This window comes from Natator depressus, chromosome 4 (assembly GCF_965152275.1).
Source record: "Natator depressus isolate rNatDep1 chromosome 4, rNatDep2.hap1, whole genome shotgun sequence".
In the NCBI taxonomy this organism is placed as follows: domain Eukaryota; kingdom Metazoa; phylum Chordata; order Testudines; family Cheloniidae; genus Natator; species Natator depressus.
In genome coordinates this window covers 17,861,436-17,884,604 of record NC_134237.1, presented here as the reverse complement: position 1 = coordinate 17,884,604, position 23,169 = coordinate 17,861,436, and the positions used below count along the sequence as shown (strand labels likewise).

Here is a 23,169-nt window from a genome sequence, read left to right as displayed (position 1 = left end):
GGAGTAAGGGCCATCTTTTTGTTCTGTGTTTGTACAATGCGGTTCTGGCCCATGACTAGGGATCCCAGATGCTAGGATTGTTATGGTTAGAATAATGCCATTTTTCACAGCTACAGCAGCACTCAGCTGAGTTATTGCCCATTCCTTACCTTTTTGTCACTTGGTGGCGGTCTTTCATTTCTGAGCGTTCAAACCAGACATGGGGACAGGCTTTGACTGTGGATCTCTGAATAAGTCCCATTAGACCCCCGTGAGCCTGGCCAACCTGCAAGCCCAAATGAGACAGGCTACTATACGAAACTCATGGCAAAATGAAAGTCCATCTGCTTAATGCCTATTTAAAATACAGCTATGTATCTCCCAAACTAGAGCTTTGCAATGTACAGAAAAAGAAATCCAGTAAAAGCATTCATTTCCTAGACACCTAGAAAATACAGTATTGGATAGTTGGTCTTTTAGCACTATTTAAATATTATACAACCACGGTTCAAACCCTGAATATATAGACAGTAGAAAGTAAAGAGGCAACTATTTTGTAAGCATTTACTTTTGTGCATCTTCAGAAAAATCACAAAAGACCCTTGAGGCTGCATTTTTCTGACGTGTCAGGTTTCCACTCACCCCCATGAACAGTCTCTGCACACAGCTAGAAATCCCTTTAAGCACGTTCAAACCAATATGGTGGCTACTAAAGGCACTTGAAGTTCTGCTTTTACAAAATAGTTTAGAGTTTGTACTGTCTTGGTCTCTTCATTATTTTGCACTAGGTCATCTCATACATATTAGGGTGAGCATATATCTGTGAGTATTAACCCATCTAAATTTGGAAAGTTTTACATGCTTTTGCATGCACACCAAGAACTCTGCACTAACTGCATGAACAGAAAGAGGTTACTCATAATGCAATTAGCATCAATACTTGAGAAGTCTTCCTCTTTCCATTCCAAACCTTGTCCTCTGCCTTTACTTTTATAACCTCTTAGGCAAAATATTTTGCAGTACTCTGATCTACCAGTGACTTACACAGATTTTAGGTACTGTCAGTCACTGAAGCGTTACAATAGGAAAGTTAACATTTACTAAAGATGAAAGTTAGAGTTTCATACCATCTTTGTGCCATTACCACATCACAAGCTACACTGAGATGCCCCCATCTTAACCTGTTACTTCTGGGCATTTCACAATCCCAATATTTCAGCTACAAAGTAGATTTCTATTCTGCATCTCATCCCCAGAGCACTACCTGTAGCCAGGCTCGAATGTCAGTCTTAAGCTGCATGATGGGCAGACCACCACAAAAGATAGTCAGCTCCTGCCATTATTCGTGGGTGCCCAGGCTGGACACACTGGGTATATTTACACTGCAATAGAACACCTGCAACTGACTTGGGTTCGCTGGGCTCAGGTTGTGGGTTGTAAAAATTGCAGTATGGACTTGTCGGGCTTGGGCTCCAGGACCCTGAGAGGGTCTTCCCTCGGAACAAGTCTGTCGCAGCAGAATGTTACTGGACTTGTTCTTTTGAATGACTAACACCCAGTTTAGTTAGGTCATGACCCTCACAGTGGGCAGCTTTAGTAACACACACAAGAGCCAACATCCCTCTCCCACAGCCTTCTTCACAGCTTCCACAGCCTTCTTCACAGCTTCCACGACAAAAGCAATAAGAAGATCTGCTAGACAGATCAGATGGTAGCAGGAGTTTTACTTGACAAGCCATTCTTTCAGCACTACACCCAAAATACACCTCCAGCACTTGATCACAGGGGCTGAAGGAGGCCTGCTGCTAGGCCCCTTCATGAAAGTCAGAAGTAGTCTTAGTCACTATCAGGAATTAAACTCCATTTTATCACTATCTGCTCTATTGTAATGCAGAGTGTCTCAGTCTGCATTTGAAGAGCAAGCCATTGCTGGTCAGGCACCTGTGCTGTCCGAGTTATTCCCAGGTGCACTTTATGAACAGTGCATTCACAGCAATTCTACTGGCCACCAACTTTCAACCTGGACACCTGAGACAACCTTGCTCAAGGACCAAATACCCCCTTCCTTCCTTACACTGAAAAAAGGATTGAGAGCAGAGGCTCAGTTCTAGAGCATTGAGCAATAACTTAGGGTACGTCTACACCACAAATTTTGGCATCATTGTAGGATGGATAGGCTTTAATCTAGCTAGCACGAGGAACAGATGCAAAGATGCAGTGGGCATAGGCTCTAGCAGACTAGCAACCTGAGTGTGTAGCCCATTGGGCTTGTACTGGGGCTGCCAGCTTGTACTACCATATCTTCACCACTACGGTTACCTAAATTTGAGAGATTAAAGCTAGTGTAGATATGCCCAATCACACCTTCATCTGCCATGTAGACATACCTGAATCTTAACAATGCAGTGTAAAGAAATGCATTTTTAATAAGTGATCCAACAGATTCCATTTCTGTGACTTCTGCAGTGGTTCAAGATTCTCATTTACACTTTGGTCTGAAGGGGCCAAGTGCTCATACACGACCTGGCGGAAGCCATGGAGTTTATCTGGGATCTCAGGATGCACGTTTATTCTGGAAAATGCTGCGAGAAGTCAGAGATCCTTCCCATAGTCAGAGGCTGGTGACCCACTGGGTTAGTACATAGCATTTATTCTAGACATCTGGAGTGAGACCCTAGTTTAGGTCACAAACTTTAGCGGCCTCCTCCTGATCACTACTGTCTATATCAACATTTACAGGTTTTCACTTCATACCATTGCATAGCATCCATCGTTAGTCAGGATTAAAACATCTATTGGAGACGTGTGGTTGGCAACACATATACCTCCTTTCTGTGGTCTGTTTTCCCTGCAATGACAGGAAGCATCATTCACTTAACTGTACAAAACATAACTATGTTGCCTTTGTTGATTATATCAAGTGTCTCACTAGTTCATGGGAGACTGCATTTCAGTGGAATAGTAACAGCAGCAGTTACAATAATTTTGTAGGCACCTGCAAGCTACAATATGGTTGTGATTATTTTCTAACCTACAGAAAATTGTTGGTGAACAATTTCTGTCAATTTACAGACTAGACCTACTGTTAATGAAAACAGCGTTAAATAGCATTTGAACCATGCTTTGAGAATAATTTCCGGTAAGAGATTTAGTTGTCACGCTATAAGCAAATAAGCAAACACTGAGCAAACACCTTCATCATTCAGCCACTCTACCCGTGTAGCACAGTCATGCTAATTCCATACAGACTAAAGTTCATTAAAAGAGGTCCTCGCTTTGAGACATACCACCACTGACACCACCAAAAAACAAATTACCCCCTTTGTCCTATTTGTCTAGAGTTATGTATCCTCTTTACCAGGGCCATCCCTACAGGGGTGTGGGGCCTGGGGCGGAAGTGACAGATTCGTCTCTTCCTGGACCGTCCAATCGCACCAGCCCGTGGGGCCCCACCAAAGCATGGGTGCCAGAGCCATCACCCCGATTCGTCCTACCCAAGGGATGGTTCTGCCCTTTACAGTAGTGGAGTGCAACACAGACTTACTCACTTGTTATGGTATGTGATGGTACCAGACAGAGCTCTGACGAGGATCCGGGAGCACGTCAGGTGGACCAGTTCGCTTAGCCAATCTTTAGCGCTGAAAGACACGTACACTTACACCTCCAAACAGTCTTGGAAGGGAATTATAATAGAAGCCGTTTTCCTCAGCCCTTGCAAAGTGTTCCAGTTACAAGGACTAGGCCAAGTCTTTATTGCAATAGTATAGTGTGTTTAGGGCAGTGGATTGGGATTCTGGGAACTTCGGTCCTATTCCCAGCTCTGCCACCAACCTGCCGCAACACCTTGGGCAAATCACTTCACCTCCCACTCGGTCTTGTCTATTGAGATAGTTCTTCTCCAACGAGCCTGCCATCTCAGAGTGTTTATTTTATATACACATACCCCAGCACAAAGGCAGCCCAACCAAGACTGGCTCCCCAGAGGTGCTTCCATACTATAAAAAGTGGTGATGCCACTGGTAGAGACAACATACACAGCAGAGACCTCCCAGGCTCCTCTGGATAGCTTGGGGAGAAGCCAGAGAGAGGGAGACCAGGGGAACAAGTGAAGGAAGGAGTGTTTAGCTGGTGTTCAGAGTAGCACTGCAGTTTAGAGTGACATTGGGGTTTCATTCTCAGTTATTTCCATAATGAGCATGCTCACTTCAAAGGTAAGGAGAGGGGGTTTTGTTGTTGTTTGCCTCCCTGCAAAGTCAACCTGGACCCTGACAAATCAAGCTGGACTCTGACAAGCATCAGTAATGAGAGGCCCTCCAGGCCAAGATAGATTCTCAGTTACACAGGCGCTATCCCCTTAAAATGGTGGGTTAGCACAAGTGTCACAACTGGAACTTAGATAAACAGTTTTGTTGGTGCTGCAAAGGAGGACTAGAATCCAGCTCAAGGCCCAGAGCTAGGCTGGCCCTGCACATCCAAGGGAAATAAGATCACTTTTCCAAGACAGCCTTGATCACTAAAGAGAGAACGGAGAATACACACAAGAAATATTTCCTTTCCCAGTCACTCTTTGGATGGGAATCACACTTCAGAGTTTCTCCATTGCAGCAAGTATTGTTTCCTTGTTTGTTGCCTCTGCACCTCTCCTTGCCCCACCTGACTTTCCCCATTTTGCCTCTCACGCTTGTCTTTTGCTTTCCCCTTCATCCTCCTCTGCTCCCAGGAACTCTGAGTCTCTCCTCTTACCAACGCAGTACCACATTTTCACCACCATATCCTTCACTGTTGACATTCTCCTCATACACCAGGAGTGGGCAAACTTTTTGGCCTGAAGTCCACATCAGGGTTCCACAAGCATACGGAGGGCTGGGTAGGGAAGGCTGTACCCCCCCCCAAACCCTAACCCTATATTCCCCCTCCAACTTCCTGCCCCCTGACTACCCTCCTCAGAACCCCCAACCTATCCAACCCGCGTCCCCCCCCCCCCCAACTCCTTGTCCCCTGACCACCCCCTCCTGGGAACCCCTGCCCGTAACCGCCCCCCGGGACCCCACCCCCTATCCAACCCAAACAGGTTAATTAAGGGGGAAAAAACCCACACACTTACCTGCTGTTTGGCAACTGCCCTACAAGTGTGGTTCCCACAATCATTGAAACAATCCCAATGGCAGCCAAGGTAACACTAAAAACGAAAAGGAAGAGACCAGACTGTTTGTCTGCAGCAAGAAGATCCCTACTGGAGGGGAATTACAGCAATTCATGTCACAAAAACATCTAACTAGATGTACTAGAGTACATTAGAATGCTGAAGAGTATCTGATGAATATCAGAGCCCCTACAATAGTTTCAATTTTAAGATGGGGGAAGGGAGTAAAAGGAGCAGTGCGAGACTCCGCAGTGACGGGTGCAGTGTGATAACTTAAAAAGCCCAGTTTGCATGTTCGTCATTGTTTCTTGCAGGACTCAGTTACCTCAAACTGCAGAGTGATCATTTCACATTCGTGCATATGTGACAGAGGCCCAGTGGTGGGTTACTGCTGCGTTTCAGTAACTCTGGTCAGACCCGACATGCTCACTGCACCTAACACATTGTTGTCATCTGTATCGCAAAGGGGTCATGTAATATCATTGGAAAACAACTCCCTAATCATTAATATTCTTGCATGAAATACCTATGTCTGGTTAATCTGCAAGTTATACAGATGTGCTGAAAATGTGACTAAAACATGTTTAAACCAGACACCTCAGGGGAAGTTGATAAACAGGGTTTTCCAGACAAAGGGGCCAACACTTCAAGCCAGGTATGGCCAAGGACAGCAGGCTATTCATTTGTATCTGTGATTGCAAGAAGATCATTTGCATTGTAAAAGTTACAAGCAGGAAAGTGCCAGTATGGCATCTACATGGATGTAACACCTAGCAGGGGAAAGGAACTCTATCTGGGGATACCTTTCAGAAGAAGACATTTCAAAAGGTTTACTGGACTATAAAGAGCAGGGGAGAAAACCCAAAAGTTATCCTTTATTATCCAAGATGGCTAAAAGTCTCTGGAAATTGACTATAGGTGAGAAACCTGCTTAGACCAAGAATGTAACCTTCTGAAATTAAGTTTAATTTTAGAAGCGTATTTTTATTTGTAACCATTTCTAGCTTTATTTCTTACATTTGGTATGACTTAACTCTATGCCCTTTTGTTAAGAAACTGGTCTGCCTTTTACCGTAAACGAACTCAGTGCTTTGACTGAAATGGAAGGATTGTCAGCCACAGCTAAGTTAATAAGCTGCTCTCTGTACTATTGCTTTGAAGGAGCAGCAAACTTGATAAGGTTTTGTGGATGCTACAATAAAAGGGGCTGCAGAAAGATGTTCTTGGGGGGAGAATTTGGGGCTGGAAAGGTTGGTGAGTTCCCCTTACAAAGAGTAAGTGGGTGGTGGGAGCCTGGGTGAGACCTCCATGCTTGTAGGCTGGCTGTTGGTGTCAGGGCTGTGAGCTAGAGCAGCAGAGCATTCTAGGTGCCCAGAGTTGCAAGAAGTGTTGGCTGAACCCCTTACCGGCCTGGGTGAACCTCAGCGTGTCACCACATACATGAAAACCTAGTTTCCCAGCACTTGGCTCACCGAAGAGGCAGCAGGAGACAGTAGCGGATGAGGACCCCGAGGACCCATACTATAGTCAGACGCAGGCTGATGTACTGGAAGTTAACATTAGTCCTTGTAAGGAGGTTCCAGGAGACTAGTTCCTCTGAAGAAAACCTTTGGGTGACTTCATCTTCCACAATAGCCTCAATCCCCTTCTTGGAGAAATAGAACACATCGGAGAGTTCAAAGTCTACTCTGTGCAGGCCCGCGATCTCCTTCTCCATAGTGGTTTCATCTCTCTGTATGATGCCTTAATAACAGAAATGTGAGGAAATCACTAGATAATTGAACAGAGAATGGATTTAAACAGTTGTTCTGTTGTCACAAAGGATTACTTGCTGCTCAGATAGTGACCTAACAATATCAGAGCCACGTATGTTTGACTGCCAGAACAGTGTGTCATGGATTTGTAAATACTATGCAGCAGGTCAGTTCTTCATCACCCCCACCCCCAAAATGCAGACACTTATGCAACAAGGCAGACTCTTTCCTTCCTGTCTGCTCTCTCCCTGTGGGTTTCCTAAACCATGGATAGGATGAACATTAGAAACTAATCCATGTGTCCTCACCACAGCTCCACAGTCACCCCACAGAGAAGATACAGGTAGGTACTCTCATCCTTGCTTCAGTTATTCTGGAAGATACATATGCTTTGTCCCTTAGACAATAGCAGCTTAGGACTAGATGCAAGCAGTGCTCCACTTGGAAAAGTATAGAACAGAGACCCAATCTCATTTACATTAAGGTCCCTTTACACCACTCTGGCAATGCAATAGAGCCTTCCAGTGTAAATTACACTTACTCCAAGACCACTTTGCACTGCCAGAGAAATGTAACTGACTTGGGCACAGATTTCTCCTCCCCCAATGCTGCAAACCATATTTAAAGTGTTCATTCTCCACTCCCCAGCATCTTTCCTACCCCTGGCACCTGTTTGTGTTTGACATTTTTGTTCACCACCAGCCCAAGATGGTGATGGCTAAAACCTGAAGAGCTGCTGAAAATAACTCATCTTTGGCCAGACTTGCAGCTAGCCTGCATTTGGCACCAGTTCAGCAGCCCCCCTGATCAGCAGTGGCTCACAAGCCACAATTGTATTCACTTAACTGAGAAAAATCCTGCAGGCAGTTGTACCAACAGTTCCTGTAAGAAAGCAGAGCCCTACCCCCTACTATTTTATTTCATAAGACGATAAAAATTGAACTGCAACATTTGAACTTTGTCCATGTAGTGCAAAGGGAGCCAAGAAAAACATAAGGAGTTGTTCAGAGTTGCATTAGAAGTGGCAATATTCATTGCCCAATGTTTTTATTATGGTATAATAATAATAAAACAGACCTGTGCCATCGCTGGGTACCTCTTGGAGGTCAGGGACAAAGTGTAAGTGCTGACTAGAGCTGAAGTCCTGCTTATGCAAGATGTTTTGAGGAAATCAGTAGCAGGCGTAGCCACACATGAGCGGTCTACTGATGTGATCTAGTATTTAACTGAGAGGCAGAATGACCCTGTGGTTGGGACACTGAACCGGGATTAATATCAGAGTTCAGTTCCCAGTTTGGCCAGACTACATGGCCTGGGGCAAGTCACTTGACTTCTGAGCTTCAGGCTCTGTCTACACTACCATTTTTGTCAGTCGGGGTGTGGAAACAAACAAAAAACAAAAAAAAACACACCATACACCTCCCTGACTGACATCAATTTCACCAACAAAAGTGCTGGTGTGGACAGCGCTCTGTGGGCAGGATTGAGTCTCCTGCCGATGCAGCTAGCGCCACTTGTTGGGGGTGGTTTAATCATGCCTGCAGGTTCCTGCCATCAAAGAGCAGCTACATGGGAGACCTTACAGCAGCACAGGCTTCGTGGTGCAGCTGTGCTGCTATAAAGGGCCGTAGTGTAGACATAGCCTCAGATCCCATCTGTGAAGTGCACATAATGCTCACTCCTGCCCTTAGCTTCCCTCTATTAACTAGGTTTTGCCACCCTTCGCACTGAGCAATACCTTACATAAGCAGGCCTACTGAAATAAATGGCGCTATTCTTGGAGTACAGTACTATTCCATGTAAGCAATGTTATATTTAGACCCTGCCCTGCAACCGAGTGCAGAGTGACTAAACCATTTAAAGGAGGTCACAAGTAAGAGCAGCAGAATCAAACCCTTAGCTCAGGGGTGGCCAACCTGAGCCTGAAAAGGAGCCAGAATTTACCAGTGTACATTGCCCAAGAGCCACAGTAATATGTCAGCAGCCCCCCAATCACCTCTCGCCCACCAGCAGCCCCGCCCCATCAGCACCTCCCCCTCCCTCCTCGCACCTCCCAATCAGCTGTTTCCTGGCATGCAGTAGGCTGAGGTGGGGAGGGGGGAGAGGCACGGCAGGCTCAGGGGAGGGGGCGGGAAGGGGTGGAGTGGGGACAGGGCCTGTGGCAGAGACAGGGGTTGAGCAGTGAGCACTGCCTGGCCCACTGGAAAGTTGGTGCCTGTAGCTCCAGCCCCGAGTCGGTGCCTAGACGAGGAGTTGCATATTAACCTCTGAAGAGCTGCATGTGGCTCCGGAGCCACAGGTTGGCCGTCCCTGCCTTAGACTGCAAGATCCTTGGGGGCAGAGCCTGTATTTTACTAGGTGCCTGACAGTGCCAGCCACAGTGGGTCCCCGATCTTAGGCCTCTGGGTGCTACAATAGTAATTTAAGAAGATTGTTTTAAAATGGGGGAATAAGGAGCTACTAATCTGTTCCCCATTTTCCTCAGGTTAATATTACTGAGACATTCTTCATTCAAAATTCTTACCACCGAAAGCAGAGTTCTTAAGTGTCTTTGCCTGCTCCTGTTTGACTCCTTTCTGGATTCGTATTGTGGCCCACTGTTCAAGAGAAAAAAAGTGTGCATTTAAGAGATAGCATTTGATGTTGTAACATTTGCTCACCATTAAAAGAACTTCCTATAGGGTAAGCGGTACTTCCCTTGAAAGCCATCTGCATTAAGTTCTCTTCACTAGACAGACAAACCATCACACACACCACCTCTGATTTTGTTCCTGTTCTTAAGCGTCTTGGTACAGATAAAATCCTGCCAGCAAGAGTCAGTGGAAACCAGTCGTCCTAGACTCACTCTGCCAACTTTAATAGAACAGAATGCCAGTTCACAAAGTCAAGAGTACACATCATCACAGAATTTTTATTTTTTTTTAAAGGTTTCATTAGTGGTCCTCAGCATCCAAGCAGAGCAGAGACCAAGCAGCTATAAGCCATGCCCCAGCTGCCAGAGTCATATTATGTCAGTAGAACCTCAGCTTAGAGTGGGGAGGTGGGGGTGTGTGTGTGTAGAGGGAATACTCTATTGCTCATGGCTACAGAGATAAGGGTGTTCAATTTTGTGTGAGTAGACAGTTGGCAACCCTAGGCCCGAGGCTATTGGGAGCTACCGCCCCCTTCCTTTTTTTTTTTAAACTTTTCCTCAGTCAGGTTTTCTAAGCCTTTTATCATTTGTTGCTCTCCTCTTGACCTTCTCCAGATTGTCCAGATTGTCCACATCCTTCTTAAGGTATGGTACCCTAAACTGAACACTTCTCCAGCTGAGGTCTGACCTGTTCTGAATAGAGCGAGATATTCTCTCCCATATCTTACATGGGACACTACTGTTAATACACCCCCGAATGATATTAGCTTTTATTGCAGCTGCACCACACTGTTGGCTCATATTCCATTTCTGATCCACTATCATCCCCAAATCCTTTCCAGCAGCATTGCCAGCTAGGCAGTTATTCCGTATTTTGTAGTCGTGCATTTGAGGGGGGGGGGGGGGTTCCTCTTAAATGTAGTACTTTGCACTTACCTTTATTGAATTTCATCTGGTTGATTCCAGACCAATTCTCCAATTGGTCAAGATCATTTTGAGTTCTAATCTGTCCTGGGTTCTTGCAACCCCACCAATCTTGATGTCATCTGCAATTTTTATAAGCATACTCTCCACTCCAAGTCATTAATTAAAATGTTGACTAGTACCAGTTCCAAGACAGACCCTGTGGGACCCCTTTATATACATACTCCCAGTTTGACAGCAGATAGCTACTCCGAGTATGATCTGTCAATCTGTTGTGCACCTAGTTTATAGGAATTTAATCTGGACCACATTTCCCTAATTGCTTATGACAATATCATGTTGGACTGTGTCAAAAGCTTTACTAAAAATCAAGATACATGACATCTACAGCTTCCCCCCATCCACTAGGCCAGTAAACCTGTCAAAGAAAGACCTTAGGTTGGTTTAGCATGATTTGTTCTTGATAAATCCATGATGGCTATTCCTTATAACCCTATTATCCTCATGGTTATTAAAAAGTGATGGTTTAACAATTTGTTCCAGTATCTTTTCAGGTATCAAAGTTAGGCTGATTGGTCTAATTCCCAAGGTCCTCTCGGTTCCACTTTTTAAAGACAATACTAGATTTGCCCTTCTCCAATCCTCTGTGAGCTCACCTGTCCTCCAAAGATAATTGCTAATGGTTCTGAGATTACTTCAAGAACTAGCTGAAGTACTCTTAGGGTGAATTTTGTCAGGACCTGCCAACTTGTATATATCGAACCTATTTCCCCCCCCCCCCCCCCAATCTATTCTGCAATGTGCTCCTTCCCCCAGTTGTTAGTATTAACTGTGACCTGGTCCCAATCAGCCTTTTTAATCAAGTTTGATACAAAAGAGACATTGAACACCTCAATCTTCTTGATGTCATCAGTTATTAGCTCTTTTTCCCTATTAAGTAGAGGGCCTACACTTTCCTTTGTTTTTCTCTTGCTCCTAATGGAGTTATAGAGTTACATGTTGCTTTAATCTCTTCTCTCAATAGTTTTAATAGACAGCATTTGTACCTCTGCTGGGATTCCCTCTCCCAGGAAACCACATGAAGATATCAAAGATGCTCATGCCATCACATGCAGCTTCTCTTCCCTCACCCCTTCCATCCTATGACAAGACAAAACTTTTGGGGGCAGGCAGGGCCGGATTAAGTCAGGGACTTTAAGGGCTGCAGCCCAGGGCCACGGCTCAAGCGGGGCCCCGCAAAAATAAATCAGGCAGCGATCTCCAACTCTGGGCTGCTAAAAGTCTTGCAGTGCAGCGAGGTGCTCAGGCTGCCTGCCTGCCAGCAGGCCATAGCCCCACGCTGCTCCCAGAAGCCGCTGGCTGCTAGCACATCTCTGTAGGCCCTGGCAGGGGGAAGGAGAGGGGAGGCGGCTCCACACACTGCCCCCACCCCCAGCACCATCCCTGCAGCTACAGGGGTGGCGCTTGTGGGCATGGGCAGTGCACAGAGACATGCTGTCCCCCTCCTCCCAGGGGCCACAGAGATGTGCTAGCAGCCGACCACTTATGGGAGCAGCATGGGGCTATGGCAGGCAAGCAGCCTGCCTGAGCCCTGCTGTGCTGCAGGCCAGAAGCTGCCTGTAGTAAGCGCCTCCCAGCCAAAGCCTGCACCTCACACCCCCTCCTTCACCCCAACCCCCTGCCCCAGATCAGAATCCCCCTCCCTCTCCCTGTATACTGAGTCGTATACAAACTCCCTCCCAGACCCTGCACCCCAATCCCCTGCCCCCTCCTGCACCGAACTCCCTCCCAGGAAGAAGACTTTTATACAGAGGCCCCACAAAATCTAATAACCCTGGGCCCACAGGAGAGTTAATCCAGCCCTGGGGGCAGGAAATATCTATTATATCTGTACAGTGCAGAGCAATAGGTCAGACCAGGACATGCTTTTGGCCTCTAAAGATATTACGTTTTTCAAATAAATGGCAAAAATATGAATTACAATAAGTTCTATCTTTCACTACTGGTCCAGGCTAGACACACTTTGGTACGTATATTGGGTTTTTTCCCCAGCCAATTGTCTTAGAGTAGTGATCAGAGATAAGTTTTGATCCCTACCTGTTTTGCATGAGAAAAGATAGAAATCAATAAAGTCACCAATTTAGAAGGAGCAGATGGTGTCTCATTTGGAAGCATTCCTGATAAAGTTTAATGTTATTGCTGCACTACTTTAGACACAGCTAAGTCCATATTAAAGGCAGAATCAAATAGGTCTGAACACAGCAGAAATCAGTAGCAATCCTGAAAACACAGGATATTGAGACATGCATCTGTAGGGTTTGCAAAGTTGCAACATCACAATGTACAGCAATGCTTTGCAAGAGAGGCAGCGACCTTCAAGGCAGATAAAAATTGAAGTGTAATGTAAAGTAAAAAAAGTAACATCTACAGCTCAGACGTGCTTGTCTGTCCTTCTCAAAGGGTACATTTGTCATTTTATGATATTTTAGAGCATAAAATTGCTCTAAAAATAGCCTGATCTGGGAGCTCCATAGTCACTTTTCCTACACAAAATCTGCTATACCATAGCAGAGTCTGGATTAAATCAGATTGCAATGTGCTTGGTGGGACACACAAAAAGAAAGGAAATTTCATCATTTTCTTGAGTTCATGCCTTGGTAGGAGAAGTATTTACTACGGGGAGAAAGTGCTACCATGTAACACTACCTAGTCACAAACATCAGAACCATGGTTAAAAACACTCATTGCAGTCTTTCAGTATAAACTAGACCAAGCCACTTCCAGCACTTGAACAACCGAGCACAGGTTCTTTACAACAGAAAGCTACCACGTTGTAGCTTGACCTGAGGCACAAGGGGAAATATTCCACCTAGTCACTAGTTTCCAGGAAATGTTTTGTGCAATAGTATTTCTTGAAACATGAGTAATATTGCAAGATTTTGGCAAGTTTGATATGGTTTTCTGGCATTCTTCCCCCCTCCTCCCCTCTTTCTTGTGCTTGTTTCAAGAAGCTGAGCAAAAAAAAAAAAAAAAAAAAAAAGCAGGGGGGGACGACGGCAGGGGGCAGCACTTAAGCAGGTTTTTTCAGAAATCTGATCTGCTGTCTGATCTATCCACACAAGTATTGACACTCTACAAGGCAGCACTTCCCAGCCCCTGAACTGGAAACGTGTAGCCTCAGGTAGCTAATATTTTGGAAGTCATCAGCTGTGAATCCTAAGGAAGGAAATGTAACAGATATAGCAATTTCCTGCATTAGCCTGGATATACCTTACTGAATCAAGTTAAGCCAATTTAGGACTTCATTGTATTAAAAATTAAAGTTTACGTACAATCCCACAAGGATACAAAATGTCTCTAGGGAGGAGACCTGACAATGTAATCCCTGGCAAATGCTGCACTTCAAAGAGCTACTGTATTTGAAATAATGTGAACTTTTAAACATAAATACAGCCATATGAGGTCAGACCAATAGCCCCATATCCGGTCTTAAATAGGTGCTGAAACTAGGGATGCTGCTGCACCCCCGTCTTAAAGTAGTAAGAAACCCAAATACATGGTTTCTGCTTTGAGCTCCTCCCGCCTATAAAAATTGTTCCGGCACCACTGCTGTCCTCCAACAGTGGCCAGTGCCAGATACTTCAGAGGGAGTGATCAGGGCAATTTATCAAATTATCCACCCCCTATCATCCAGTCCCAGCTTCTGGCAGTCAGAGGTTTAGGGACACCCAGAACATGGGGTTGCATCCCTGACCATCTTGGCTAATAGCCATTGATGGAGCTATCCTCCATGAACTTCTATCACTGGGTTCAAAAAAAAAAAAAAAAAGACCTTTTGGCCTTCATAACATCTCATATCAATGAGTTCCACGGGTTGACTGTGCATAGTGTGAAAGAGTATTTCCTTATGGATGTTTTAAATCTGCTACCTATTAATTTCATTGGGTGACCAGGGTTCTTGTGGTTTGTGAAGGGATAAATAACTCTTCCTTATTCACTTTCTCTGCACCAGTCATGATTTTATAGACCTCTATCATACCCCACCCCCCTTAGTTGTCTCTTTTCCAAGTGACCAGTCCTAGCCTTTTTAACCTCTCCTCATATGGAAGTTTTTCCATATCCCTCATCATTTATGCCCTTTTCTGGACTTTTTCCAATTCTAATATAACTTTTTTGAGACAGGGTGACCAGAACCCCATGCAGTATTCAAGGTGTGGGTGTACACAGATTTATAGTGGCATAATGATATTGTCTGTCTTATTATCGATCCCTTTCCTAATGGTTCCTAACCTTGTTAGCTCTTTTTATTAATTATTATTATTATTGCTGCTGCAAATGGAGGGCATGTTTTCAGAGAACTATTCAAAGAGATGTCAAGATGTCTTTCTTGGTGGTAAAAGCTAATTTAGACCCATTCATTTTGTATGGATAGTTGGGATTTTTTTTCCCCCAGTGTGCATTTGTCACGGAGTGCCCGGGCGATGCTCTGGAACTGCTCCCCATGAAGCCAGTCAGGACTCTGGGGCAGTCGCCTTCCGGTGAGCAGCCTGTCCGCAGGGCAAACAGCTCACACGGCTTCCACCTTCCTGGGTCTGACCTCGGAGCATTCAGCATCCTCTGCCCCTCCGTGTGCTTCCCACAGCGAGACCGCTCAGGCGGGGCTCCTGGGGAAGCCAGAGGGTCCTGCACCCCAACTTCGCAGTCAGACGGGACTCTCAGCCAGCCAGTAAAACAGAGGTTTATTAGACGACAGGAACATGGTCTAAAACAGAGCTTGCAGGTGCAGAGAACAGGACCCCTCAGCTGGGTCCATTTTGGAGGGCAGTGAGCCAGACAACCACGTCTGCACTTCACTCCATGTCCTAGCCAGCCCCAAACTGAAACTCCCTCCAGCCCCCCCTCCTCTGGGCTTTGTTCCTTTCCCAGGCCAGGAGGTCACCTGATTCCTTTGTTCTCCAACCCTTTAGCTCTCACCTTGCAGGGGGGAAGGGTCCAGGCCATCAGTTGCCAGGAAACAGGGTGTCGGCCATTCTCTGTGTCCAGACCCCTGCACACACCTGCCCTCTAGGGCTCTGCAGTGATCATACACCCTTACCCCACCACCTAGATACTTAAGAACTGCATAAGGGAAATTGAGGCACCCCCACAATATTCGGAGGAACCATTAAGAACAGTCCCACTTCGTCACAGCATTACTTGGCATTTATCAAGATTGAATTTCATATGCCATTTTGTTGCCCAGTCATGTAGTTTTGCGAGATCCCTCTGTAACTCTCCACAGTCTCCTTTGGACTTAACTAGCCAGAGTAATTTTGTATCAGTTGCAAACTTTGCCACCTCAATGTCCCAGCACAGATTCCACTTGAACAACACTGGTCCCAGTACAGATCCTCTGAGATCCTGCTACTTACCGCCTATCTGTGAAAACTGCCCATTTAGTTCTACCCTTCTACAGCTAGGCTGCTATATACTTTTAGAGCTGTGCCTAAAGCATTAGCCAAACCAGAGCATTCTATTTCAGAATGGTATGCACTGAACAAAAAATACCTAACTATCCTTCATACTAATGAAAGTCACATATGCACATTCCCGAGAGAATATATTGTACATCACAAGACAAAGTCAATCTTAGTTGAGAAAGACTTGACAATGCCGTTTGTGAACAAAGGTTCTTCCTGACCTTTGTTACCATTGCCTAAGATCACAGACACTTTAAAAAAATAAATAAATAAATCTTTTTTTTAAGCTCAGTTTGACTTTGGCTTTCCTAAGCACTGAGAGATGCTACAAAGCTAGACCACAAATTATTAGAAACAGTTTAGAGGCTTTCCACACAGTGCTATTTGAAACTCTAGCAGAGCAAGCATAGGAAAAGCAGGTCTTGTTGCTTGGTTAAAACTGAGCAAAGAAGCATCTGCAGTTAAAGGACAAGAGCAGTAATTAGAAGCAAAGACCAGTCAAGTTCTCAGAAGTACAGCATTAGAAACATCAGTCCTTGCTTCAGCTATCTGTTCCGTGGTGCCATCCTAGAGGGATGCAGGCAGGTTGTATTTAGACCAGATGTTTCTATGCTACTTTTGTACGCTGCGGGGGAGGGAGGGGGAAGGAAAAGGAAAAGGAAAAGAAGAGGGCAGAAGATGACCTCAAGAGCAAAAGAAATGGCTCTTAAAAAGAGAGAGAGAGTTTCCCCTGCACTGCAAACAAGGCAGTGTTGTTTAATGCAACAGAATCGGAAAGTGAAGTCAATTAGGGTTTTCTGCATTGGTCGGGGAGGGGGAGCAGAAATCCGCTATTAGCCCATGTACCTTTAGTTATACAGTAAGAACAGGCACATTAGGACTTAATAATAATAAATAATAATAATAACTAAAAAAAAGCAGCTCTATTAGAAGCCCTCACAAGTGGGAGTTGTAGGAGATCAAGGGTATTTTCTACATTTAAGAAGTTAAAAGGTTTTGAAATTTCAAACAAAGAAAATCCAATTGGAAGACACTTAGAACAATTTGTTAAAAAGAGTTATCCTACATAGCTCTGAATTCCTACCTCTCTGCTAGAGAGCCGTGCAATGATAAAAACCAAGGAGTTAAAGGCATTTGCGGATGCTGTCCAGCAGAGCTGTGTGAATAATGGATTTTTGGTTTGCTAGCAAGTCTCTCACACACACACACTTCTGGTCAAATGACGCATTTTTGTTTTGACAAAATGGGACATTTTGTTTTGATTTTGACTATTTAAATATTTTCAACAACATGAAATTTTAAAATAAGTTGTTTTAAACCAAACATGCAAAATGTTGGTTTTGAACATACCAAAATATTCCATTTTGTTTTCTTCCTCTTGAGTTTTCTTTTGAGGGGCAGCAATTGTTTCCACTGAAACCATTTGTCAAAACTGACTGGACTAAACTGTTTTAGTGCTGAGGAAATAGCAGTTTTGTTTTGTTTTTTAAAAACAGACGTTTTGGCCAATATTATTCACTAAAACCATGACTAGGGAAGCAAAATGTATTCATTCACCAGTTTTGTTAGCCACATGAAGATTCATATGTTTAAACCAATTAGTTTATACAACTTCCACTCCCTCTTACGCAAATACATAACACATTTTTGTTGTTTGTACCTTACTGGGTTTCCGAGAAAGGAAAGGGTGCAATTTACCTAGAATTTAAGGCCAGAAGGGACCATTGTGACCTAGTCCTGCATGGCACAGGCCATAGAATTTCATGAAGTGAAAAAACAACACCTAATCTTTAAAATATTACATGACAAACAAACAAAAAATGACCACATCCCTAGGTAAGTTGTTCTAATGATTATTACAATCAGTCAGTGGAGGATTAATGATTTTGCCATCCCCCCCGCCCCCCAGCTCACCTCCGCTCTGCCTCCTCCCCTGAGCACGCCACCGGGTCCTGCTTCTCCCCGCTCCCTGCCAGTGCTTGTGCACGAAACAGCTTCGCGAAGGAGGGGGAACACGGCACGCTCAGGAGAGGAGGTCGGGCTGGGGCGGGGATTTGGGGAAGGGGACCAATAGGGGCAAGAAGGGGGCAGGGATTGGGTGGAGTTGGGGTGGGGCCAGGGGCAGAGGCGGAGGGCGCAAACCTGCACCAGGGGAAGCAGCCTCTGGCTGCCCGTGCAAATTTGTTGGCCTAGGCATTAATACGCCGCTGGATTCAGTGTTAAAGGTTTGCGAGTTATTTCTAGTCTGAGTTCCTTTAACTTCAGCTTCTAGCTACTGGTTAGTGTCATGCCTTTGTCTGCTAGACTAAAAAGCAGACTCTACTCTAACTCTGTTAGAAGTTCTCCATGATTAAGTCACCTCCAAACTATCTCTTGGATAAATAAATAGATTGAGCTGCTTAGTCTCTCGCTCCAAGTCAGGTTTTCCAAATGCAAGAATTTTTATAGCTCTTTTCTGAACCTCATCTAATTTGTCAACATCCTTTTTAGAATGACACCAGAAATGGACACAGTATTCCAGTAATAATTTCACTAGTGCCATATAGAGAGGTAATGTCTTCCTAGTTTTATTCTATCTTCCCCAATTTATACATACGGGGATAGCCTTTGCTCATCCCTGGCACAGCATCACCAGCCCACATTCACCTGCTTATCCCTCATGCCCTCCCCTCAGCACCTCCGTGACTTTTCGGTTACTGATTTCCAAGCAACCGTGCCTCATTCTATCAGCACAATGAACATTCTTAGCTCCTAAAAAGCTTTAAATAGATAAAATGTGTATTACTCAAGTAAGGCCAGTTTACCAAGATATTCAGATTGCTCCGTACACCTAGTGGGGCATTAAATGGCAGATCAACCTGGGTCATCTCAACAAAAACATTGAATAGCATTGGGCCAAGAACAGATCCCTGTGGGGACGACCCCTCCAAAAGAGAAATAACTCTTTTGGATCACTCATTTATTTAAAGTATCAGAGGTGTAGCCGTGTTAGTCTGGATCTGTAAAAGCAGCAAAGAGTCCTGTTGCACCTGATAGACTAACAGATGTATTGGTGCATAAGCTTTCGTGGGTGAATACCCACTTTGTCGGATGCATGTACAAAGCTTATGCTCCAATATGTGTGTTAGTCTATAAAGGTGCCACAGGACTCTTTGCCATTTATTTAAAGTTACTCTAAGATCTATCAGACAGTTTTTAAAGTGCTACTTTTTGGCATAGCACTTTAAAAAAAAAAAAAAGAAGAAAGAAAAAAGATCAGAACATTGTGGGATGCCAAATCCTGCTTCCGTAAGGCATCTGAATAGATTATCTCAACCAAACTGGTAACCTCACAGACCACCACCAAGTTTAACAAGATCAATTTTCTATAAAACCCATGTTGACGGGCATAAACAGAGGCAGCATGATTTCCTGGTTGTTTCCCAGTATGTCCTGCCACGATTTCACCCAGGACCAGTGTCAAGCTAAACAGCTGACAGTTACCCCCGTAAATCCTGGTTAATTTCTTTTAAAAAAAGGCATTAGCTCCTCCTTTCCCTTTGCTCCTCTAGAACATCACACACATTCCACCTTCAACCTACCCCTAACCAGCACTCTCCTGGAGAAGTAGATTTCCATAGAGGAGGAAGATGGCAGGGGGAAAGAAGGAGATCAGCTCACATGCCCACCCCGCTCAGAAGATGATGGGAAGCTGAATTGTTGCACAAGTTCAGCACTCAAGAAAGCTGTGCATGTGGCCATCATTGCCAGTACGATGAGTATTTATGTGCCAAGTGACTGAAGTATAGCATGGCAGGGACTGCCAGGAATTAACATCATGTGGAATCTGAACAGTGACATCGTACTCAGGTCAAGGGGCCACATCAAATGCAAGGCATTACAAATTAAGCACCTAACCCCACCGAGATTCTCGCCTGACCTGGAGAAAGGGAGGCAAGAGAGTGTTTTGCTAAGAATAGCCTTGAGAAAGTGCTCCATAGAGCATCAAAACTGGATTTTTCCCCGAGCATCTCCTTGGGTAGCAATCCATTGCATAGGATTGGTTAGACAACCTACTTGTGATGTAGCGCACACATGGACAACGTTCCTGCTTGGCCTGTGCTATCATGGCTTATACTCCATTGTATGTCATATTTGGTCAAAATTTAAAACTGTGGCAATAATATGTTAACTTCAACGCTATTCAACAGGAGAAGGTTATTTAGAAAATGCGGGCATTCAACAAGCATAAAGGTCAGCAAGACTGAGGTAGATACAACATTCATAGCTGGTCCCCTAAACTATAGCTTATAAGCAGCTTGGCACAGATGACTGTGGTCAGAGGCGTTAAAAAGGAGAGGAAGGCAGCACACTACTGCACTGTGCAGTGCAAGGTACATTATGTTCTTACCCTTCTCCATCCAGAGACTGGATTTCAGCCTAGAATGTTATTGCATGACAGGGGTACCAAGGTGTTAACACGTAGGATTTTAGAATAATCACTGGCTGTTCAGGTTTTCACACTCACAATTTAGTATTATGCTATCACAAGTGTGGATGAGAACACAAGAGAACATTTTAGCAAGGAAACGGATTTTTGGTTCAGAAACTGGCATGAAATTATTCTGATTTCTTTTAAAGCAGGCATTTACCCCTCCACTGTCTATACTTCATGTGGAATGATCTCCTGTATGCACAGCTTGACTATCAGCTCATTCATTGGACCAATAGAAAGTGAGACAGATTAAATGGCACCAGGGAGCAAAGTTAGTCCTTATTTAGGACTGTAAAGTACATAGCATTCCCAGGAACTCAGTGTTTTCCAGTCTTGACTAGCCAGCCATTGGCAGATGGCTCATCCAGAGAGAGAGCACACCCTCTTGAGTTAGAGAAACTGAATCATGCAAGGAGAAGTGGTTATGCAGAAGTCACAGCAGAATTACTGCTGCAAACTAGAAGCTTTTACTGGAAACACCCTTACCACCACCAAAAAACAAACACATGTCCCGGTCGCCCCCCTCCCTTGTATTAACTATACAGTTTTAAAGGCCACCAACTTACCTCCAGGGTTTTTATTAAAATTCTCATGTAGACTTCAGAAATCCCCAGCGACACTCCAAACACCGATGGCAACACGATCAGTGTAATCACCACAGTGAGCCAGACGGACAAGACCTTGGCTGCAGCAGAGATGAGGTCCTCCATGATCGCTAGAACCCCTGCTCCAGAGGGGACCCTCTCCCGCCGCTTCCTGGATCGCTGCTGGCGGCTGAGAGCCAAGCGAGAGATTTGTGTCGTCCGCCCTCCCCTGCTCCGCCCCGTTAACTAATTCCGCTCAAGATCCGGTCAGCAGCTGCAAACCCTCTCTGCAGGGAAAGAACAAATGCGAGGGGGAAAGGGCAGATATGGGACCCTTTGGTGCAAGAAGCCAGAGATGAATAGCACGCAGCTACAGCCTGTGAGAGGAAAATCCAGGTGCAGACCAAGATGACAGAAGGTGGGCTCGGAGATGTGCTCCCCTTGAGTCCCATTAACTTGGAAGGGTTAAAATGGCTAACTGAAAAGGGAACCCAGTTTGCCTGTCACTCGCTTCCTCTCCCAGGTGTAACGGAGCAGGCTTATGCAGAGCCAAGGTGGATGGGATCACAGCCGTTTCAATTGCGTGCGGCTAGCGCACAATGCTTGGGGCACACGTATGCGCCTCTGGTACTGGGGACACATCAAAAAGGAAAGCCCAGAAAAGAGACACCTTGGTGGATCTTCCCCAGAAGGTTTCATTTCCTTTGGCCAGGGTCACGTATTTTGCTTTCAACAGCAGCAGTGAAAAGGGCAAGAGTAAGAGGACACTTTAAAAATAAAATAAAAATTTAAAAAAAAACCCACATCATCTTAAAAAAAAAATCTAGCCAGTTTCAAAGAAATCCCCAGCACTTTGAAAGTAGTCTCAGATACGACACCTCCCCGTATCTTCCAGTTTTAGTCATATTCTTATCTTAACACGAGTTTTTCCTCCCTTCCCCCAGTCCATATAAATCAACAAAGGAAGTAATTAGACGATATACAAATTTATCAACCGCACGCGTTTTTTAAAAAGGCCTTCCCTTATCTCATATGTGACCATTGCACACAACATAAAAGGGTTACGTTTCAGTTAAAATGGTTTCTCTGGGATCCCGTCTCTCAGCAGGTATTGGATGCAGGCAAGAAAAGTTTAAACAGCCACAGGAGAGCTACAGGTTTCAGAGTAGCAGCCGGTTAGTCTGTATCCGCAAAAAGAACAGGAGGACTTGTGGCACCTTAGAGACTAACCAAAATGTATTAGAGCATAAGCTTTCGTGAGCTCTAATAAATTTTGTTAGTCTCTAAGGTGCCACAAGTCCTCCTGTTCTTTTTAGTAGAGCTACAGTTTGCTAAGACCAGCAAAAAAGAAGACCAGGTTTATAATGGAGAACATGAGTTGTAAATTCCCTGCTAAAAGTCTAGAGGGGCTCTTGAAAAATAACTGCCCACAGTTCAGCCTTTAGCGTGCACAGTAACTTTGTTTGATTTTTCCGTTTAAGAACAAGCCTTTAGGCTACTTTGCCATTGTTCAAGATAGAAACAAACGTATCGCACTGAGCAAAACAGGACAGATTTCCTTCATACAGGTTACTTTAGCTAGGCAATTCACTCAACTTTTAAGTAAACACTGTTTAAACCCTGTTTGTAATTGTTATTACCCAGAGTAGTACAATAACCACTCCCTTCTTACCTGACTCAGGGCTTCCTAAGTAAAGAGCACAAAGGGAAAACATGCTGGGTGAGGGCTGGCACACATATATTTCCTGCTGCAATCAAGAAACAGGAAAAGCTACCAACGTTTGCATACCATAATTCACTTAGCAGAGAGACAGTTTTACCATAAACTTTGTATTACTCCAACCCCCCCACCCGGCCTGACTTTTCTGTGCAATAGCGTTCTCCCTGGTAGAAAAGAGAAATGCAGTAGGAGGGAGAACAGAGGAAAGGAATAGATTAAGGATAACTGCCTCTATTGGGATAATAATAAAAATAATGAGTCATCATAATAATGAATGAATGAATAAATCATAAACACTTTGTGTCTATACAGAGAGCTTTTCATTGGTACAGATCAAAGCACATTATGGAGGTAAGTAAGGTAGCATTATTTCCAATTTACAGCTGGGGAAACTGAGACCCAGAGACATTATTAAGTGACATGCTCAAGGATACACAGTGAATCTATGTCTGAGCCCATAACAGAGCCCAGGTCTCCTGACTCCAGCCCTGTAGCTGAGG

General features: G+C 44.6%; 1 protein-coding gene across 1 annotated transcript in view; it reads right to left on the bottom strand.

The window, feature by feature from the left end:
• Nucleotides 1–22,696, bottom strand: part of GPAT3 (glycerol-3-phosphate acyltransferase 3) — a 29,185-nt gene extending 6,489 nt beyond the window's left edge. The window contains exons 1-8 of the mRNA XM_074949964.1: nt 22,622–22,696; nt 20,932–21,236; nt 9,401–9,473; nt 6,595–6,865; nt 5,084–5,158; nt 3,528–3,617; nt 2,734–2,827; nt 150–265 (exon numbers count right to left, since the gene is read on the bottom strand). Of these exons, the coding sequence (XP_074806065.1) occupies nt 150–265; nt 2,734–2,827; nt 3,528–3,617; nt 5,084–5,158; nt 6,595–6,865; nt 9,401–9,473; nt 20,932–21,075 (863 nt within the window). The 5' untranslated portion in view covers nt 21,076–21,236; nt 22,622–22,696. The remainder of the gene's footprint in view (nt 1–149; nt 266–2,733; nt 2,828–3,527; nt 3,618–5,083; nt 5,159–6,594; nt 6,866–9,400; nt 9,474–20,931; nt 21,237–22,621) is intronic.
• Between the last annotated feature and the right edge of the window lie 473 nt (nt 22,697–23,169).